The 22,472-nt window shown below is 37.7% G+C and overlaps 2 protein-coding genes across 3 annotated transcripts in view; one reads left to right on the forward strand and one right to left on the reverse strand.

Annotated features, from left to right (window-relative positions):
* Positions 1-1,572: 1,572 nt before the first annotated feature.
* LOC110023043 lies at positions 1,573-11,715 on the reverse strand. The gene is made up of 5 exons (XM_020722254.1): positions 10,982-11,715; positions 10,396-10,513; positions 3,469-3,821; positions 3,293-3,391; positions 1,573-3,194 (listed from the first exon to the last, which is right to left on the reverse strand). Exons 1-5 carry the CDS (start codon positions 11,611-11,613, stop codon positions 1,853-1,855), a joined length of 2,544 nt encoding a protein of 847 aa, XP_020577913.1. The 5' UTR covers positions 11,614-11,715; the 3' UTR covers positions 1,573-1,852.
* Positions 11,716-17,551: 5,836 nt separating this feature from the next.
* Positions 17,552-22,472, forward strand: part of LOC110023036 (translation factor GUF1 homolog, chloroplastic) — a 147,862-nt gene continuing 142,941 nt past the window's right edge. For both annotated transcript variants that reach the window (XM_020722246.1, XM_020722247.1), the window contains exon 1: positions 17,552-17,879. In XM_020722246.1, the coding sequence (XP_020577905.1) occupies positions 17,622-17,879 (258 nt within the window). In that variant the 5' untranslated portion in view covers positions 17,552-17,621. The remainder of the gene's footprint in view (positions 17,880-22,472) is intronic.

Here is a 22,472-nt window from a genome sequence, read left to right on the forward strand (position 1 = left end):
TCAAAACTACCCACATGAAGCCAAAACTCAACTCTTCGTTATCATAAAATTTATAATTAGGTTGAGGACATAAAGAGCTGAGAAAAACTTACGGTAAATGGCATACATATGCATGATGAACTTTAAGATAGAAAATGATAATATTATTGACTGTTTTCTTCTTATTTGTGATGTCCTCTGGTATGGTAGAGATGGAACTTACTGAGTTTCTACTTACTGTTGATCGAACTGCACTGAATCAGCCATGCATGGGCCAGAAGAACGTAATAACCTGACATTATTCTTGTCTCAAGCGCCACAATGGCTATCCTATCCTCGTCACCTTGACAATATGAGGTATAGTCCTTTAGACAAAAAACCTGAAGAACTTGAATTTACATCACTACAACATCATCAACAACTTGGTTCAAAGTAGCATAATCAGCAGCACGACCACAAGATAACAGCACAAGCCCATCATGCATGCAAAACAAAAAGCTTACCACATTTTTTAAGTCAAATATATATAAGTTGTGTGATATGAATGCTTGCTTGAAATTTTGTGAAAAAGTATCTCACCAAACCCCTCTCAACTCAGAGGGTAATTTGCATTTGGCAGCATTGTGGGTGGTTTTATCAAATTAGAATGCACTAACGAAAGGTACCATTGCGTGTAAATCTATAATGCATGCACATGAAGAAGTTATTTCTTTGGCAAAATGTAGAACTTTAGCTCGTGATATAACATGTCACCTATAGCCTAATGGCTTGCGCCATTCAGCTTCAATTATGAAAAATGCATGATTGACTGTCCAGCATGAAGGCACAAGCCTATAATAAATGAAGATAAACAGCAATAGTTTTACAGCTTCGGTAAATGGCGCTTCCAAGTGAAAAGTGCAGGAGGAGCTCGATAAACTCTATCTCCGGCAAACACTACAGGTGTACTTCAAGCCGAAACATGCCCAGCGTGACAAATCAACAACTAAGGTAGAGAATGTATGCTCTGACATGACTAGATAACTCGTGATACTGAAAATGCACATGAGAGTGTCTAAACAAGACCATGGTAGAAGACATGTTTTGGCAGTAGCATGGGCCATCTTAAACAAAGCTGTCACAATTAGTTCTTTGTGGCATTTACATAGCACACAATTCTTATGTATTCCTAAACTTTCATATTTACACACATAGCACTCAAATTTTTAATATCACAATAAAAATAGCACTATTACCACTTTTTGAAATTGAAATACACCCTTTCATGCATAAGTTTAAAGCACTAGTGCTAATTACATAAATATGAAAGTTTAGGTGTGAGAGAGGTAAATGCATAAAAATTGCGTGCTACTTGTGTAAATATCCCTAGTTCCTTATTGAGTTTTTTATTTCCTTCTCCGAGGAAGAGATAATTGCCTATCAGTGAAGAAGATTTTAAGGAGAGGGACGTTGTTAAGATTATAATATGTAAAAGTAGCTTTTCAAATTAAATTCTGCTCTCCAGTGATCAGAAGGTTAACCAAAAACTTTGCGATAATTCTAGTTGAACATAATGAAGTGGAGTCTAATTATGTAAGCTCAATTTTTAGTAGATTAATTTCCAAAAAAATTACAGATGGGTTGAATACTTAAATAGGCCAAAAAAAAAATGTTACAAGTTAATGTGCACTTTACTCTTAAGGTTATTGGCATGAGAAATGGCCGCTGATAATTAAAATTTCCAGTAACAAACCAGGACAACTAGGATTCCATGGCGACAATTCCTTAGGATAAAGTGATAGCAAAAGCAAGGTATCTCAGCTTAGGCTCGCCTAGAAAGGACTCGAAACATTTTTAGCAAGGCATATTATTTTCTTAAAATGGCACTAAAAATCTATCTTTCAATGATGCGCCTTCTTTGATTATTATCATTGAAATCATAATCATCATTGACACCCCTAATTTGACCATGATTACGGCTTTTCTTTCCATATCGAGGATGATTAATTTTTGAATGATCAGCCGTTCGAGCAGAATGCTGGTATCCATGATCATCATTACGCCTACCATAGCCATTTCCTCTAGGGCCCTTCTCACTTTTCTGAAAACCTCTTGCTCCATAACTAGATTGATTAATTCTACCTCTTCTGAGATCAGAAACCCCTCTATCATCGAACTTTTTTCCTATATTTCTTGAGTAAACACGATTAGAATCCTGGAATCTGTGCCCTGAACTTTTTGATGCACCTCTGCTTCCTCTATTCCTACTCCCACTATAATATAACTCATCATCTTCATCATCATCATTATCATAATAATTTCTTCGATCATTTTTAGGGTCAAAACGATATGAATCCTGGCATATATGTCCCATCCTTTCTACTGCACCTTTTCTTCCTTTCAACTTGCTCCTATTGGAATATAGATCATCATCATCATCCTCAACATCATCAAAATCAGAAACAGGAAGCCTGTCATTATAGTCTGAATCTCTTCCTCTAGCAAAACCCTTGCGGTCTGCTTTCTGTTGAACCTTCCTTCTATGCTTTAAGTCATATTTTCCTTGCATAGCATGATCAGAATCCAAAAGCTCCCTTTCATTACCTGACTTGAAAGAATTTGGGCTGTCATCAATGTTCCGTGCAGAAATTGCAATATTTTCATCCTCAAATTTAGATAAATAATCTTTCCTATGTTGATTTGAGTTGGAATACCGGTCTAGATCATCAAAATCTTCTGATTCAGAGCCACTCTCAAACTCAGATAAGCTCTTTCGCAAAATTACATGTGTCTCCTTACCATCTGCCTCATCAAGTTCATAACTGTCCACATTATCCTCTTCATCATCAAAATCATCAAATCCTGTCACACGTGAATGTGATGAAGAACCTCCTTTACTAGGATTAGAAAAATATCGGCCTCTATCTTGGTGTCCAACAACATCTTCAAACTCCCTGGCGTTTCCTCCACGAGGTAGTTCATTGAAAGAAGAACGATCGCAAGCTCTAGTAGAATCAGCAAACTCAAAAGCTGCAACATCAGCACCATCTGATTCATTGTCCTCAAAATCAAGATTCCACTCATTTGAAAAATCTGAAGTCCTGACAGCCCTTTGTAATCTGGTGTTTGGACCCCTTTGCTTTCCCAACATTTGATTCTCTGTGAAGTCATCTGGGGGGCGATTATGTTCACATTGGAAGCATGACATGTTCCGCCTATAATTCAGGAAGTTACACCTGGCAAGTAGCAAGAAAAACAATTGTAAGAGGATTCAGATTTTAATGAAGCCTTAAAACGATGTGAAAAGTTGAAGTGAGCAAATCACTAAACCCACTTGGGGCATTCCCATTCCCCTGGAAGGAGTTGTCGCTTGGGGCGTTTAGCATCACATTGCAAGCAAACAGTGTTCTTGGCAAAATTCATGAAGTCACACCTGACAAAAATGCCAACAGTTATGGGTAGAAAAATATAATATGTGAAAATAATAGAAGGAAAGGTGGAAGCAAACACTTTGGACAGAGCCAATCTCCCTTCTTCATTTCAACATCATCTCGCCCTACCCGCCGCTTGGGTTGAGGTGGTGGTTGCTTTACTTTAGGAGGCTGTTTCTTGACCACTGGAGGTAAGAGATTTGGATCTCTTGGAACTGCGCTCAGTTTAACTACCTCATGCAGAAGCGTACGGACTACTATTTTCACAGACTTCTTTTTTCTCAAACTATCATTTTCAACGGATTCTTTGACATGATCAAAACCATATGTCAACAGAATACGCATGACATCAAGTGTTCGGGCTTCATCCTCTTTAGGCACAAGTATATATCCTCTGCTGCATGAATTTCTGAGACTGCATGAGCTGCATACCTGAGAAATTGAAAGAGCGACAACTTTAAATCTAAATAAATATATGAAATAATAATGCTTTACTCATAAAAAAATGCATTCACTCTCGGAGCAAAGCGAGTTTCAAGCCGGCCTGCCACTCTGCTTCATTGTGAAATAAAGAGATTCCTCGACACAGTGCTAGAGTGATGGAGCACATAAGTCAGCATCGCGGTATAAAGTATTTTTGTCATGATCACACAAAGGCAAAATGTGCATGCTTCATCGTTGTTTGGTTATCGTTGTTTGGTTGAATAGTGCCGGGCCCAGTTTGATAAAAATGGATAAACAATACTTTAAGGGTTGTTATCAAAGGAAAATTAATGACCCTTGAATTACCTACATTGCTTTCAACACCCCAACACCACTCTACAACTCCCCATCAACCCTTTGTTGGCGTCGTTTTGTCTTTTCTCGAGATTGCCCCACATTTTCAGGCTTTTATTGGGCCTATGAGGGCATAGCTGGTTGCTCGAGCGTGAAAATCCAAAAAAGGTAAAAAGTTGTCGAACACCGCGGCCCCAATAGCCATGCCGTGGCCCTGCACATGATAAAACTTGTATCTAAAACCAGCCGCCGCTGTGTATGGCGCCACGGCGCCCAATCCGGGTGTTGTGACGCTCATTCAACACAATTCAACACGAGCACTGACGTTTTGACACTTCGAACTACGAGGTACCTCAGTCCCAATGATAGCGCCATGGCGCCTAACATAAAAACATGTATGGCCTCCACTAGGAGTTAATATTCGGGTCCTGTGTATCGACATCTTGATTGGAGTCGTGCCGCCTGATTATCTATAAATAGAGGGTAGGGTTAATGATTTTGATGCATTGAATCCTTCATAATGAAGCTCTGCCTCATGTCTCTCTTTCCCGATTGTATTGCTCTATTCTGAAAAATCGCATTATGACAGCGTGCACCCGTGCATCCTAAGAAGCGAGTAGAGCGAAAAGATTACAGATTTTGATATCAGTGTCAAGCGGGAAATTGCTAGCCCCTAGAAAATCTTGAGCACAAACGCCTGGTTTCGTCATACCACGACATTTCCCAACATGTTTAAACATTGCAAGAGGATGTCGACGTGCTCCACCAGACGGTAGACACTCTCTTAGAGAAAATGGACTCTATCATGGTCTGACTCAACAACATCAAGCGACGACGGGGTATGCTGGCTCAGTGGCAAGGGGAAGCCTATGAGAGGTGAGAGAAGGCGCTTCAGCGTTCTCCTCATTACCATAGTCTGGCAAGAGGGGCGAGCGGGACAGCAAATGGCGACACCGTGAGAAGCAGATGGCTGCCCGAGGCTCAGGGTCTGACGGCACGTCTACTTTTTGTTTTGTTGTCGATGTTTTGTATTTCCCTCCGTTTAGACCTGAGCATGTGTTGTATTCATGGTCCATAAATTATTGGAAATGTGTAACCTCTTTTGGATTCTAGTAATACCATGGTTATCTTATTTTGTCATTTGTGCACTGAGAGTTATTTTTCTCTAGCCAGCGATATTTTACTATCTCTCCATTTAGGAGCACCCCGATATCGAGGTGGTCGCTATTTTGTGATTCACGCAGACCCCAAAGCATAGGAGTGTAGCTCATCACGACAGCACCGCGACACCAAGTCTGGCACACAACCCTCAGCTGTTGTTTGACTTTTGCAGCTCCAATTTGATGGGCATTATTACGAGGGCCGAAGTGGTGTCCGCCGCTTAAACAGCGCTGCGACGCCACCAACAATTCGGGACTTGATGGTGGCTTCCAATTGGACATTCGCAATGATGCTCTACATTAGGGCAATTCTTGAGCGCGCCTCGTCTTTTCAGCTGACGTGGCATTTTGACATGTCAACGGCGCCTTCTAGTGAATCGTTGCTAGTCTAAGGCTTGCATTTTCGTTTGCTTGGCCCTCTTGGAGCTTTTGAAGCCATAGAAATGCATGGTTCCCTCCTGCTTCCCTGCATTCCTCCTCTTGGGTGGAGTCTCTGGACGTCGGTGTTGCCATCCGTGGTGGTCGTCGAAGCTGTTGAGGTGATCGGTCGGGTGGCTAAAGCTTCAGACATCATTCGTTGAAGTGATCGGTCGGGTGGCTAAAGCTTCAGACATCATTCAATGTTCACATGGGTGAAAATCTTTTCCCTTGTGCATCTTTCCTTTCTAAAAATAGCCCTAGGTTCTATGCTAGAGGAACAAGGTTAGGTTGTTGTCAGAGAATACCTAGGTTAGATCACTATGTTTCCCTACCTTAGCCGTGATTTTCTTAGTGCTCCTTTGAGCGTAGGGCCCCATCTCTCCCTAGTGTCGTAATATTGTTCTTTGGACATTATGACATTGCTCTACACTTGGGTGTGAAATGAGATCCCAGTGTCATTCCTCGGTGCTCAGTTGCCATTTCACCCTACTGGTAATCTTGTGTCATTGCTTCCGTAATGATGTGAGGCCGTCCGGTTCGATTTCGACCAGCATTCAGGTGATGCCTTGCGGCATAATATTGCAAGGTCTGCAAAATCATGCCGCAAAGTTGCTCTCAGCATTGTGGCCCTGTTTGGGCTTTGTTTCCACTTAGGTTAAAGTCGTGATGGTGGCTTCAGTGACCTGGCATTAGCTTTTACTTTGTGGTCTAGTGTTGTATCTCTAGTTGACAGGAATATGACACCGCAGTTTCTTTCCAGTAGTCGTAGCGCCGGTTTTTTGCACTAAAGCTCTGGGAGCTAACTGTACCTTTGTCTTGTTCTATTTTGCGAATTGCGTGGTCGATGAACTATTTTGGGTAATGCAGAAAATACAGGACACCCATTATTCAGTCGGGACTAGTCTTACTAGTTAGAGAATATCGTCTCTCGAATTTTGTAAGTAAAGGGAAACAATAATTTCTTTCGGTTATTGGTACACCCTTTTGTATAAGTGGCGGCCTCCTTTGGCTTTTTTATCATGCATTTAGATCAGATTTGGTTATTCCGACCAAATGGGTCTTCTATCTTTATAGATTGTTGACCTAGGATTTGCACTCCCGAACCATGAATTAACCTTGGCTTATCCTAAATAAAGAAATGGTAAAGCAATGAAGGAAGAATTTCGAAAGGTTTAGTTTAAGAAATTCAGATCATTGCAGTGGCTCCAATTATACTGAGAGTAGGCATGAATGCTTTTAGGCAAGTAAGCCTCAAATGACCTCAATTAAGAGAAATTGACTTAGCAACCATTATCAAAGAAATGATGGATTGTGTTTTTAATTAATAAAAATGGGTGGAGGAGTGCACGGTTATTGAAATTTATGTAAGAAAGACATTTATAACAATGAAAACTTTCAATAGGTGTCCCAATTCACTCTAGTGCATATTTGAAGCTCAATAAAAAATATTTAGAGTTTCTTTTCACCGCTAAAGGGATAAAAATAAATCCTAATAAAACCAAAACTATTCGAGAAATGCCCCTATGAGAATTGCTAAGGAACATCAATGACTTGCTAGAATGATAGCCAACTTAAGTCATTTCATTTTAAAATCTACGAAAAAATGTTCTCAATTATTTCAAACCTTAAGGTTGCTAAACATTCATATGAAATGAATATTATGCTAAAGTGTTCGATTAGTTAGATATGCTTCTCTTCACAGCCATTGCCTCAATCAAAAGAAGATTTGCTTCTATACCTTGGAATAGTAGAAGTGAGCATAGAAATAATAAGGGAAGATGGTAAAAAATAATGTACATTTACTATGACAGCAAAATTCTGCAAGGAAACAAATTAAAATATCCAATAATAAAACATTTGTCTAGGTCACTAAATGCCAGACTCGATAACTCTAGTCATATTTTTCAAGTACATTCAATTCAAGTCAACACTGACCATTTATTAAGAGCATTATTATCAAAATGTAATCATTATAGGAAAATATAGAATAGTCGACGAAATTACGCAAATTCTAAATTTCTCACGCAAAAAAAATTGTCATTAAAGAAAAGATATTAGCTGATATTGCTCTACCTAAAGTTGATGAGAAAATTATCAATAAAAATGACTTGTTTTGAACTCTATGTTGTCATATATCTTAAAAACTAGAGTTGTTATGATCTTAAAAAGTAGGCAAAATTGTATCGACGCATGCAGTATGAATTTATTTTCAAATTATTAATATTCAGCATTGATTGGCATCTAATCATTTTTCAATATTCTCGACTCATTATAAATCAAGCAAACATAAAATATGAGATAAAAGAAGAAATTTTACATAAATATTTCTTAAGAGTTAAGACTAAATTAATTTTTTTTAATATTTTAGAATTAATGAAATTCTTAGAAAACAAAATCAATTTGTTGACCCATTTTGAAAAATGGAAACCTGGGACACCAGCTATGAATTTATCTTATCCTATCACAGAAAAAGCATAGGTGATGAATGTTGAAATAGAAATCTCACAAAGTGGGTTTAATTCTTTCATTGAATGCTTGAAGTTAGGAAAAAAGCATTCCAACAATTATGTATCAGCGAACAATTAACATTAAAGTAGCCCAACATCTACTCATTGAAGGAAAATTGTTCCCAAAATCAATTGATTCCAACAGCCTCAAATTAAGAAAATTCTCGCAGAAATTCATACAGAATAATACACAAGTCATTCTAGTGGAAAAACCTTAGCAAATAAAATTTTAATACAATTATATTCTTGTTTTACTCTCAAAAAAGATGCATATGAATTCTCCAAAAAATTTATTCATTGCCAAAAATTTGCTCCATTGCAACTTCTATCTTCCCATAAGTTGCAACCAATTTCAAGTTCATGATCGTTTGTCAGTTGAAGAATGAATTTGATTAATCATGTTCTTCAAACAATTGTTTTAAGAAAATTACTCAGTTATAATTGATTATTTCTATAATTGATTATTTCACAAAATAGATTGAACCAAAAACTCAAAAATATTATTGCAAAATTTGATCATAACTTTGTTTAGACTAATATAAATGTCGATATAAGTTTACAATAATAATAATAATGGATAACGAACCACAATCCATAGATAAAATAATGAATAATCCATAAAAAAAAATTTTGACTCAAATTAGCTTTAGTGCATCATACAAAAATTGATGGGCATGTGAAAGCTACAAACAAACTGATTTTAAATTTTCTAAAGAGCAAACTAGAAGGAAAAATAGAAAATGAGTTGAAACACTATCGTCTATTCTACCAGCTTTACGAATTACATCATCCTCATTTGGAGAAATCATTGCTCATTTATAAGCTCATTTTGGGAAAGCATGTGTCTAACAAAAGTTTCAAAATGAACAATCTCTTTACTCGCCTCACCAAGTTCTAACTCAGCTTCTTACATCACGGCTTCTTAAGAAGAAAATTTTTTCTTCCTCCATTTGTTGCTTGATAGTCTCCTTTCAACATATCTTAAGAATATTATCGATTAAGGCTTTACTACGATAATCATCAACTTTGAGCTCAAGAATCATACTCATAAAAATTTGAAGAAGAAAAGTTGCAAAAAAAGGCAAACACAATAAATGACTAAGTAGTGCAATCTTCAAAAGACATGTCGTGCCCTTATTTTATAGACTGGTTAAGAAGTTGACAAGTAAAATTGGCCAATTAGCATCATTGCTAATGTAACAGCCCATAAGGATAATATATTTAATTTTCTCATCATGTTTACTCATTGCTTATTTGATCAGGTGCTAATGGAAGAAGAAAACATACTGTTATTCTTGCATGACGCCTAAAAGCTATGCACCGTCTGGAAACTTTACCTTTCATCATTCAGTAAGTATTTGCTATGACATTTTACATGCAACCGAGAAGTCATGAATAAGATTAAATTTGCATTAATTTCCATTCTAAGCCTCTATTTGTTTTCATTTGTTGTATATGTTATATACTTAATCCATTATTTTATTATATTGTCAAAATATAATTCTTTCATATTTGAAATTGCATGATATGTTATAATTGATAAAATAGATTATTATTTAATTGCAAAATAATAGTATGTTAAGAGTTATCTTTCATTTAACTATATTTGATGAGATTAGTTACAAACATATAGATTTATTGTCTGCACATATTTCAACTATTCGAGGGTTTCTTCCTGAATGTATGCATCAAAATTCTTATGAATTATAATACTTAAGCTGTTTATTATATGCACTTTCGAAGAGACCTTACTTTTTTTTGAATGAGTAATGCCAAATCTCCCAAGCTATCAATCATTGGCAGTCCTATGAAGCTTTGTAGAAAATGAAAATATTTTTCTATATTTGTTATTTTTTATTTGAGGATGATAATTTGTTAATAAGTGAAATTCCAACTAGGATGTTGAATAAATTAATGAATGATAATGCTTTCTCTTTTTAAAAGTTTTAGGATGTCACTTAGGTGTTGAAATGCACGCATTTAATCACATGCTTCAAAGCAAAAAGTATAATAAAGGAAACATTTGAATTTAAGAAGTAACAAGCATTAAAAAAAACAGGCATACAAATTGAAACATCACATTAAGGAAAGCAGATGAATTGAAAACCAAATCGAAGTAGAACAACAAGGCAAGCTCCATACATCTCCTTCATCAATATGAAGGTACTTTCTCAACAGCTTTGCTGAGAAGACAACTTTTGGTTGCATGCTGGGGCATCCATCACCTACCAGAACTTGAATGTCCTTCCTTGCTAAGGACCTAAAATTCCATTATTGCTTTAGATAACGCAACACCAAATAGATTAAAACCAACTTCTGAAATAAGAGATGCTAACAAGGAATCAGAAAATGTTGGCGATCAGTCTAACATTTTATCAACTGGTGAAATAAAGGCCTCAAATCGCGAATGAAAATAAACAATTATCCTGGTAAAAACAATCAACATTTTCCAGATAGAGAATAAAATATCTACTAGATGAGGGAAGCATTTTGCATTCAAATCAAATCAAAACTCGGCACATGGTTCATAAGCCGAACCTTAAGAAGTCACGACTAATTCATTTTCTACATGACATGCAAAAGTCAACATGCAGCAAAACTGACATGGGTTTTTCTTTTCCTTAAAATAACCAACAAATTTTAACAGAAAGCAAACTAAAGCCATCAATGCAACTTTCAGTTTAGCATTAAGCAGGAGAAACTCGAGTAAACAACAAAAGCAACATACTTAAGAATGTCAAACCGGTCGCGGCCAAAATTCATACAAGCTGTTCTCACGGCTGCCCAATCCCTAGTAAGGTCTAACCCCACCTCCTCCTTCACTCCCGATATATCAATCCCAGCGCTGGCAGCGACGCGGTCCTCCTCTACTCGCCGGAAATCGAAATAATTCTGGCTGGCAAGCCTCTCCATCAGCTCAATCCACTCAGGCCAGGGATGTACCACCTCTATTTCCCTCCGAAATAACTCCGCCATCCCAAGTTCTGCACTGTTAGCATCCTCTTTCATCCGGACATCGGCACTATTACTTCCTCCATCGGCAGCAGAATCTGCATCTGTAGTGGATGTGTTGGAAGATGGAGGTGGAGATGGGTGCTTCGACTGACGCCAGGCGCGAATGCGCTGAAGAGCCTCGTCCTTAGCGGTAGTGTCTCGCTGGCGCTCGAGGGCATCAATCTGATCAAAGACGAAGGAGAGGCGGGCAGATAGCGAGATTTTTGGATCCGGCCGCGCGGATGGGAGAGGTGTGGCAACTGCTGTATTGGCGAGATGGCGGGTTACTGCGAGAGAGACTGGTGGAGGTTTGAGGAGGAAGAAGATGTGGCGAAAACGGCGGCAAACGAGAAAAGAGAAGGCCATGGATAGATATTGAGATCGCGAACGAGCAGGAGCGGGGAATTGAACGGGAGCTTGAATCGTTGAGGGCTAGTTCAGCGGGCATGACCTTTACAAACAGGAAAATATTTTATGCGGAAGAATAAGTTAATCGTATTTTTTATTTGGAATTAAGCAGGCACAAAAATTTATTGTTAACAGAACAAAAAAAATATCCTTTTTTTTTCTTTTCAAATAGTTTCAAAAAATTTCAAATCTTATTTCATGTCCTATTGTATATGTTGAATTCGGATTTACCATGTGAGGTATGCCTAAAAAATAGAGCTATATAGACACTGTGAAGAAGATGAAGAGAGAGAGAAAGAGAGTTGAATGGAACGAGAGCGTGCAGATCGACTTGCTCGTCGAGGGCAAATTGGGGTGTACAAGAGTTTTGTGACATATTTTATACATTGAAATTAGAGTTTACAAGAAAAAATGGGAGAGGGACTTCCTACAAAAGAAAGGTCTAAGAGAAGAGCCCCTTAATACATGGTATAATCCCCCAATTTATAGAAGATAGATGGAAAAAAAGATAAAATTACATGTTGTGTCTCTATTTTAGAGGGGATGTATATTACGTTCTTTTTGTGTGCCTGGAACTTATGTTCAGCGGATTCTTAGGTCGCAGTCTGAGCAGGTTTCGGTTAGCTTTTCTCTGGATGTCGATCGGCATTTACTCTAGGAAGTTGGTCGGTTTTTTTTGTGTGGTAGCTGATTGATTTGCCTTATTATTATTTCTTGGTGATCTTTGGTGAGCTCTAGGGGAGCTGTTAAGAGATTTTCACATTGATACTTGTTAGATTGTTAAAGGTGTTAGACATTTTGTCTTATAATTGTCGTGAATGTCTAACACCTGATGGCCTGGGCAGCTTTTTGGTCGGCCGACAACCCTTCGATCGGCTGGCTATAGATCAAATGGGTGGTCCTCAGCCGGTCAGATTTATGAGGTCTTGTAACTTTTGCCAAAGGGATCCTCGTTGTGTCTCTTTTGATCTGGACCGTTAGATTATGTCGAGACATATTTATGTTATATATATTAAGTTCCAAAATATCTCATCCAATATATTATCTAATTGTGTATTTGAACTCCATCAAAAGACTCAACTTATAATACACGATAAAAATATTAAGTAAACCCTACCTATGTTAATTGGACACTTTAATTAACATTTTATGAATGTAACTTTATCGATGTAAGTGTTGTTTATTGGGCAAAAAAGTCTTAATATTAAGTAAACCCTACCTATGTTAATTGGACTCTTTAATTAACATTTTATGAATGTAACTTTATTGATGTAAGTGTTGTTTATTGGGCAAAAAAGTCTTAAATAATGAAAGTACAAAAAAGCCATAAAAAAAGTTATAAGTGTGGAAAAGCACAAGTTTATTTTTCTCATATATCAATAATATTAAATTAGGAAAGAAAATTTGGACCTAAAATAATTTTTGGATCAAACTTCTTTGAAGTTACTGTCTCGACCAAATGAACCGAACTAAAACCAATTGTCTTGTGCATGAGCATGTGACACGAGCCAAGCGACTCAACCAATCACAAGATAAATATCACCTAAATCCAACACTTTGACGCTATCAGGCACAAAGATGGTACCAAACCCATATATATTAAGGCATCATTAGAAATGACTAGCAATCTTCCTCAAGATCTATTTATCTAAGAGTGGGCTACTTGTTGGATATTGGTGATTCACCATTTGATGGATAGCTTAGCCTCACTCTGCCGACGAGATTTCTTTGACAAGAATCAAGGGCCAATGGCCATTATACATATCAATCAACAAGACTTAGTCAATCAATTTTATTAACACTTGATCCGCATAAGATAGACCAATCGATAGATTCTATGAAGCTAACCTTCCAACAACACAAACAAAGTTGCTTGCTCCCCATCTATACACCAAAAAGACTTCAATAACATAGATGATTGGCAGCCAACTAAACCCAAGTGACTCTCAAAGATTGATGAAGTCCTTCCAAGCCCAATCAGCCAAACCTGATAGCAATAAGGCCTTGGGTCCATATGAGTGAAAGACATAGAACATGTAGAATCCTTTCTTGAGTCAGGGCATTAATATAACTTTACTTATTACACCCACATCAACTAAAAATATGGTGTCCTTTCAAGAATAAAAGGTTACACAATTTCCTCATCCTATTATTCATTATTGTGCATTCTGTCTTATGTCTCCCTCTCTCTTTCATATTTTACGCTCTATTCCTTGGTTGTGATTTAAGAGACAGATTTGAACTAAAACCAATTGTTTTATGCATGAGCATGTGATGCGAGTCGAGCGACTCAACGAGTCACAAGATAAATATTACCTGAATCCAACACTTTGAAGCAATCAGGTACAAAGATGGGATCAAACCCTCATATATTAAGGCATCACCAGAAGTGACCAGCAATCTTCCTCAAGATCTCTTTGTTTAAGAACAGGCTACTTGTCGGATTATGGTGATTCACCATTTGACTGTCAGCTTAGCCTCGCTCTGCCGACGAGTATTCTTTGACAAAAATCAAGGGTCAATGCCATTATACATATCAATCAACTATACTTAGTCAATCAATTCTATTAACTCTCGATTCATAGAAGACAGACCAACCGATAGTTTCTACAAAGCTAATCTTTCGACAACACAAACAAAGTCGCTTGCTCCCCATATATACACCCAAAAAGACTTCAAAAATATAGATGATTGGCATCCAACTAGACCCAATCGACTCTCAAAGATTGATGAAGTCCTTCCGAGGCCAACAACCAAACCCGATAGCAATAAGGCCCTAGGCTCATATGAGTGAAAGACAGAGATTAACATGTAGAATCCTTTCTTGAGTCGGGGCATTAATATAACTTTACCTATTACACCCACATTGTCTAAAAATAGGGTGTCCTTTCAAGAATAAATTGTTATACAATTCTCTCATTCCATTGTTCATTATTGTGCACTCTCTTTTATGTTTCCCTCTCTCTTTCATATTCTACGCTCTATTCCTTGGTTATGATTCATGAAACAGATCCAGAGTCAATATTCTGAAATGTACGACAAATGTAGATCATGCTAGCAATATAAGAGGAGCGCCACAAAGAGATGAAGCCCGCCAAAGAGAAATTTCAAACATGAAATGCTCTAGGGAGTTTATACAACAACATATCCAATATTTGAATGACCAAATGATGGTCAGATGCTTGATGCCATCCTAGAAGAAGTCGCCCAAGGAAAGGAGGAGAACCCTCGGGAGGAAGTGCTAGCTTCCAAAAACCAATGGATAACTAAGGCCTCAGAAAGAATAGAAGATTCTTAGTACCAGTATAGTGAATGGTGTGCACTAATGGATAAAATAGCGATTTAGACGTAACAACACACCCTGTCAGCTAGAGAATCCATTTTCTCAACAAATATTTGATGTTAATCCCATGAAGAAATTCAAAATCCCTTGTTAGAGTCTTACAAGGGTCAGGCTAATCCAACTAAACATCTAGCATCATTTGAACCAACCATCTATCTGGTGAGGATCGTCAACGCTTTTAAGTGTCGACTGCTCTTCATCACATTGAGGGAGTCGACTCTCATGTGGCTCAATGAATTGATGGCTGGAGTGATCGCCTCATTCGCTAACTTAAAAACAATGTTTGTGGTGACGTTTGAGAGCGCCCAAAGCACAAGAAGAGTTTGTAGGCTCTACTGCATATTAGGCAAGGGAAAAATGAGAGTCTTTGCTCGGTTATCACTCATTTTTAGAAGGAGATGTTGAAAGTGCGAGATCTGGAACTTGAAATCGTACATGCCGCCCTAGCTCAGTGGCTGAAGGAAGAACCTTTTCGTTATGCTCAGGGTCTCCATATACTAAAAAACTTTGGAGAAATATTGAAGTTCACCAACAATCACACTTTCGCAGAAGAATACATTCAACCCAAGTATTTGCCAGAGCAGAATCAAATACTCATCGTTCGCAGAAGAGGGCCCCTATAGATGATAGGTGGAGGCTGAGGGAGGACTTGTGTCCTTCTGTTTGGCCACAATATAAAGACAGTTGATTGCCTTGGGACACCATGGGGCTCGACGGGAACTACAACCAAGAGGCCAAACACAATATCCTAACAAATGACTGGCTCTTTACCATGAGGGACCATTGAATAATTATGATGCCTTGAAGGCCACACCATTGAAAGTTTCAAAGACGAAATTGGTAGATGCCATTCATAATAAAGAATACTTCAGAAAGACACCTCCAATGAGAACCAAAGCATTCCTCAAGGACACGAAGAAATATAGTTCCTATCACAGGGACCATGACCATGACCATGACATGAAGGAATGTAGCACCTCCAAAGCCTGGTCAAAGAGTTGATAAGAGCTGGAAAACTCAAGTAATTTGTGGTGCTCCCATGGTCAGAGGAAGGGCCTAGTAGAAGAAATCCCAGACAAATTAGCTTGAGCGAACAAAATCCACATTGTTGGATTTATACCAACTATCTTTAGAGGTGGAGAATCATCCTGATAGACCAATCAAAAGAGTCTATGATCGGGAGAACTATGTGCAACTGCATTTACTTCGAGGCGTTACATCCATCCACCTATCAATTTCATTGACACAGACTTACCCAGGAGGGGGAATCCTTACAACATCATCTTTGTGACAACAAGGATGAGAAAATACCTTTGATCAACACCAAAAACTTTGTGAATATCCTTACAAGATCATCTTTTTGACAATAAGAATGAGAAAATAACTTTGATCAACACAAAAAACTGTGTACATCATGTTCAAGTCAATGCTTGACAAAATGAAACTCCTAATCGACAGGGTGGTGGCAATGACCAACCTACTGTATGGTTTCTCTAACAAGAGGAAGGAGGTCTTGTGAGTAATTGCTTTGCCAGCCACTTGGAGGGATGGTAAAAATCAATTCATCTATTTGAAGGACTTCCTGGGAGTATATTTACCACAAACCAACACCATCTTTGGTCGGCAATTACCAAACAACTACAAGGTTGTGGTCTCAATGTACCACATGATTGTAAATTTTTATATCAAGGGAGATATTATCACCATTTAGGACAACTTGGAGTGGTTCTGAACCTGCTATCTTCGGATAGTCACAAGTGCGGAGTAGGAGTCACTCAATCTGCAACACCGACGTGAAGGGGTCTCAAGACTAGCAAGACAACCCTTGAAATCTATGTAGTCGACAAAAAGCCCGATAAATATTTCCTAATAAGTAAAAAATTCTATATAGTCCATAAGGATTTGTTGATCAAGACCCTCAGGGAGCATCGAGAAGCCTTTTCATGGTGGCAACAAAGAAATTAGGGATATCATTTGACATCGCTTGGCACTAGTTGAACATGAATCCAATCGCTAGATCAACGGAGCAGAAAAACAAGCTCTTCGTGATGACTCTAATCGAACTTATCTGAAAAGGAGTTGTAGAGGCTAAAAGAGGTCGACTATATTTGGGAGGTACAAAAACCAATAATAAGTGGAGATTGTGAGTGGATTTCACTATCCTCAACACTGCCTGCCAGAATGATAGTTAACTACCGCCGAGGATCCATAATTGGTGGAATCAAAGATCGACCATTTAATGATGAGCTTTCTAAATGTCTTCTCTGGCTATCACCAGATAAGAAATGAATGCTGTTAATGCATTAAAAAAAAAAAAAACATAATTGTGGGCTTAAAAACACTGGGATCATCTTATAGGTTTAAATTTGAAATAAAAGAGAAAAAATTGAAGTACGTGGATGATGTGTTTGTTAAAAATAAGTAAAAGAAATATTTGAGATCATCTGAGAATAAAATATGAGATTAATTTTACTAAAATGCACTTTCAGAGCATCTGCCATAAATTTAATAAATTTAATGAAATGAAGATTAATGAAATGGAAGTTCTATAGTTAGTAGCGAAGTGGATACCTTCTTACACGCTCCACTGTCCACTTTTCGCTTCGCTTCTTTCTATCCGTTAATGGCGCCCAGTGTTTGCCACCTCTCGACCTTCTTCACACGGCCACCGAAATCCCGAAGGATTGGTTATTTATCCACGGCAGAGCCATATCTTCACGGCGAACTTCATCTTTTTCGGCTGAGAGCTTATCGGCTAGGATTATTCACTGTCCGGCGCCCTTACGGCTTTTTCTGTCGAACCTCCGCCGGAACTGAGTCGAAGGGCGCATTTGGCGCTGAAATCGCTGTTTCCGATGCCGGTTTCGATCGACTAAAGAAGGCACGTTACCTCTTTGATCTTTTTTTCTTATTCATCAACGCGGGTTTCTATGCACCACATGATTTGCGAGAAAATGGATTTATTAGAGACATGTTTTTTTCACCGAGTTGTCTGTACATTGCCGAGTTACGAGTGATCGAGGTGCTATTAGTCTTCGTTTGGATTTAAGCGTAGGATATTGGGAAAAAAAGCAAAGTTTGGAAATGTTGATCAAAACTTGGAGGTGTAGGTTGTCGTCTACCGGAAATGTTTTCTGGTGTTGTCGGTAGAAGTTGGGTAAAGTAGGTTAGCGGGCTACTCTTGGATCTTTTTCCAGACAGACGTTTCAACTCTCAAATCAATATCCGCACTTGAAAAGAATAGGTACTGAAATTAATTTACGAAGTATCCTATTTGGGGCATGTATTTGATCATCAGTTTCCCTGGCAATAGTTGATGGATCGATAGAAAACTTATGATTATTGTTGCTGGAGATCTAATTTTGTAACACCCTGGTTTCGGAAGACTGTAGTCCCAATAACGCGGGACATGATAAAATGAATTAAACCTCTTTGTATTCTCAAAAAGAATATTGTACGCATAACAATAAAAATAACAATGAAATATAAAACTAAAAAATCTGCTCCAGTGGGAACAATCCTACTAGTCGGTGAATAGACCCGGTCATGCAAAAATATCAACGAGTGCGTTTGACAATCAATGTATAGGAGGAAAGAATGTTATCTGTTATCTCACACCTGCTTGTTATCCCAATAATTATATAAGTAATATGTTATTTCACACCAACTTGTCATATGACTTAAACCTATATGTAATTTACAATAGTAAAGTACAAGAGAAGTGAGTGTTATAAAATGTTGGATTTATTCACATATGCAGAAGTTATGCAATAAAAAATAAGACTACTAATAATTTCATCACAAGAAACAAATGAAGCTTATAACTAGTACAAAACAAGAAAAATAATTGAAGTAGCATAGATAGGACTAACAATTATAAAAAGTAACTAGAGAGCTAATACAATTAATGAGGATTAACACCCTAACTAGGAGGGGTACATTTATTCCCTACTAAAAACAGTTACTCACCTTGAGGTGGCCAAAAAATACCTCTAAGTATTTAGCTAGTGCAACTAGTGATCATTCCTCAAAGTTTTGGGGTAGGAGCAAAGCGCGAGGAGGAGGAAGGTAGTGTTTGGTGGTCTCTGTTCGTCACGATCCTGCTGTTGCTTTCTCAGCTAGCTTTAATCGTAATGGTATCACAAGGGTTCAGTCACTAAAGCGATGGTTTAGGGCGAAAGTGAGAGAAAGGTAGGAGGGGAATTAGAGATTAGGGGAGGAGATGGTTGCGAAGGATTGTGAAGTCGGTTTTTTTGCGATCCTCTTAAACATAGGTGATGGTTTGACGTGGTTGATCAAATCTGGAATGCAACAACGAACAAAGGAAGAAAAAGGAAAGGAATCATATCAGTTCAGGGCGACTAAATCGGGAAGGAAATAGAGAATGGAGGTAGAATAAGAAAAGAAAAAATTCCGAATCTTCCATGCTACCCTCCTTAAAAGGATTTTTCTCTAAATTCATACTTTTATTCTTGAACATATGCGAGTGCTTCACAACCATCTTTTCTTCAATCTTCCAAGTTTTTTCTCGTTTTGATTGTTTCTTTAAAAGTACTCCTATAAAAGAAATAGATCAGGGGCAAAGCCGTCGAACTTTACCTCCAAACTACAGTCCGATATTTCTTCATGACTCAAGTTTTCCTGAATCAGCAATAACTCATACAAAATAATATGAGAGTCATCATGCACATAATGCCAAAATAGAGAGACGTGAAAGATATTTTGTACTCCTGCAAGTCTTGAAGGAAGAGCCAAACGATATGAAACTTTGCTGACTCTCTTGATCACCTCAAAAAGGATCAATGAAGCGAGACCGATTCTATCTAATGTAGCCAAATCGTGGAACTCCATGCATAGGTGAAAAGTTCAGAAAAACGTAATCTCCTACATTGAATTCAATCTCCAGGTGCTTTGGGTTGATCTATAATTTGACGAACCTTCTCGGTATTAAGTATACAAAATGAGGTCTGAATATTCGCCTTTCACCTACTTCAAACCAGCACAAAAGGGATCTACACTTCCCATAAAGTGCTTCATATGACGCTATGATGATACCATTGATTATATTATCTATACGAGGTAGTGGGTACTTGTTCTTCACGATCTCTTCATGCAGCTCTCATGGGTACTTGTTCTTCATGATCTCCTTATTTAACTCTCTGTAGTTGTGCACATCTGCACGCTTCCGTTTTTCTTCTTCATGAACAAAACTAGTGATCCCCAAGGCGAAACATTAGGCCGGATGAATCCTTTGTGAAGTAACTCTTGTAACTGGATCTTGAGCTCCTAGAGTTTCATTGAGGCCATCTTATATGATCTTTAAAATTGGAGTGGTCTCCAGAATCATGTTTATGGTGAACTCCACTCACGATCTAGTGGTAAGCCAGATAAATCTTTAGGAAATACATCGGCAAGTTCTTGAACCATTGGAATACTATCTAAGCCACCACTGGATTTCTCAAAATCTACCACATGAATTAGATAGCCAGCACACCCATGAGAGATCAATTTGCAAGCCTTAATTGCCGATATTAAACAAGAACTCCACTAACCTTAAAATTAAAAGGGATGAAACCAGATATACAAAAATTCACTCATCATTCATGACAATCTTTACTACCATGATATGTAAATAACCTTTCCATACCCAAAATTACATTAAACTCATATAGTGGGAATAATTTGAGAGTAGCAGACATATGTATGTCATTGATAATAATATCACAATCACGAGTACACCGAGTAATAATCATGGGTGAGCCATATGACATAATAATTGATAGATTTGATTGTAATGAAGAAATCAATACATTAGATGCAAATTTACTGGATATGAATGAGTGAGATTCCTCAAAGTCAAATAATACATTTTTCTGTTGCTTTAAAGTCAAGATAATACCTATCACTACATCAGGAGCTTTACGAGTTTCTTGATGTGTCATAAAAAATGCTCAGGGTAGAATTGCCTGCTTGGGTTGCTCTAGATCTTGAGGTCGCTGAGGCTAGTATTGTGCCGTTGGAGGGTGTTCATACATTGATGGTAACTGCTGGTACCGCTAGTAATACGATACAGGAAGAATTTGTTGGCATGATTGAGACACCATCACTTGCTGTTGTTGCTGAGGCTGAAAGTAATTTTGCTTCGCTTAACTTTTCCCTTGATGTTTTTAATATTGACCTCCATTAGATTTCCTTTACTTATTCTTGTAATGAGACTTAAAATTGTTCTCTTGGGTGGTTGCCACTTATTGCTGGTTTGGAACTCTGAAGGGACAATTCATAACTTTATGGTCGGTACTATAATAGTGGAAGCATTTGCCGACCATCAAGTTAAAAGTTCTGGAATGCCATTTCTCGCAATGAAATCTTATGCGCCTGATTATTCCGCTCATAATCATTTACTTAATCAAGGTCGATTGGAGAGTTATGAATCTTGACACAATCAAGCGATGTAGGACCTCATTATAGGTGCTAGAAATATCATCATCTAGTTTGAATCTTGTTGTGCGAAGATGACCATAGCTTGAAACTTGATGCCCTTAATTGAAAGGTTGGAATTATGGGTGCAAACGAGCCGAGCTTGAGCGAGCTAAGGCTCTTTTCATGTTCGGCTTGATATTAATCATTTTGTTCGAATTGGCTCGTGTTTGGCTTGATTTGTCAAGATAATAAAAAAATATTTAGAATATGTAGGGTGCAAGTTTTTTTTACAATAAAATGCATCTAACCACTCTAACACATGATTATAGTGATTTAATCTAACAACATCCTACACATGTCCGACACACTTTATACCAATCCACTGATCAGGCGAACCAATCTTCGGATGAGGAATGACAGATCTATTCTAGGAGGAAGAAGAAGACTGGAGGCCGACTCGAGCTTGAGAACTTATTGGATGATACTTTGGTCACTACTGGCAATGACACTCATCTTACCTATTTATTAGCTGACTCTTTTCCTAGAACTAGAGGCAGAGACAAAACAAAGTTGGGTCGCTCTCTAGCTACCTGATACTACGTTTTTTTGGCATTTTTTATTTTTTTCTTTAGGTCTTTTGTAATTTTCTGTATTTTCTCTTTTTTTGGAACCATTTTTATGTGGTAGTTATCGTGGGTGAAGGGTGTCATGCTTGGGTCATTCCACATAATCTATATGTATCCTTATTTCTTTTTAATATATTAGCCTTTGGGCTTTCTATATATATATATATATACATATAATCAAGTATGAAAACGCACATGCATGAGCTACGGTATGAGACACCTCAGGTCGGGGGTTCTAATTCCCTCTGACACAGTTGACCTTAAGGAGGTGGTGCTTGACTTGTTAGGCACATTAGGGGTGGCTGGAGGCTCGTATAATAAACTCTGGCCATTCCTTTTTATTTACTTTTTTTAAATATATTTAATATTATTGAATTATATATATATAGGTATATATGTATGTATATATATATATATATATGTATGTA

This window comes from Phalaenopsis equestris, unplaced genomic scaffold, assembly GCF_001263595.1.
Source record: "Phalaenopsis equestris unplaced genomic scaffold, ASM126359v1 Scaffold000206, whole genome shotgun sequence".
In the NCBI taxonomy this organism is placed as follows: domain Eukaryota; kingdom Viridiplantae; phylum Streptophyta; class Magnoliopsida; order Asparagales; family Orchidaceae; genus Phalaenopsis; species Phalaenopsis equestris.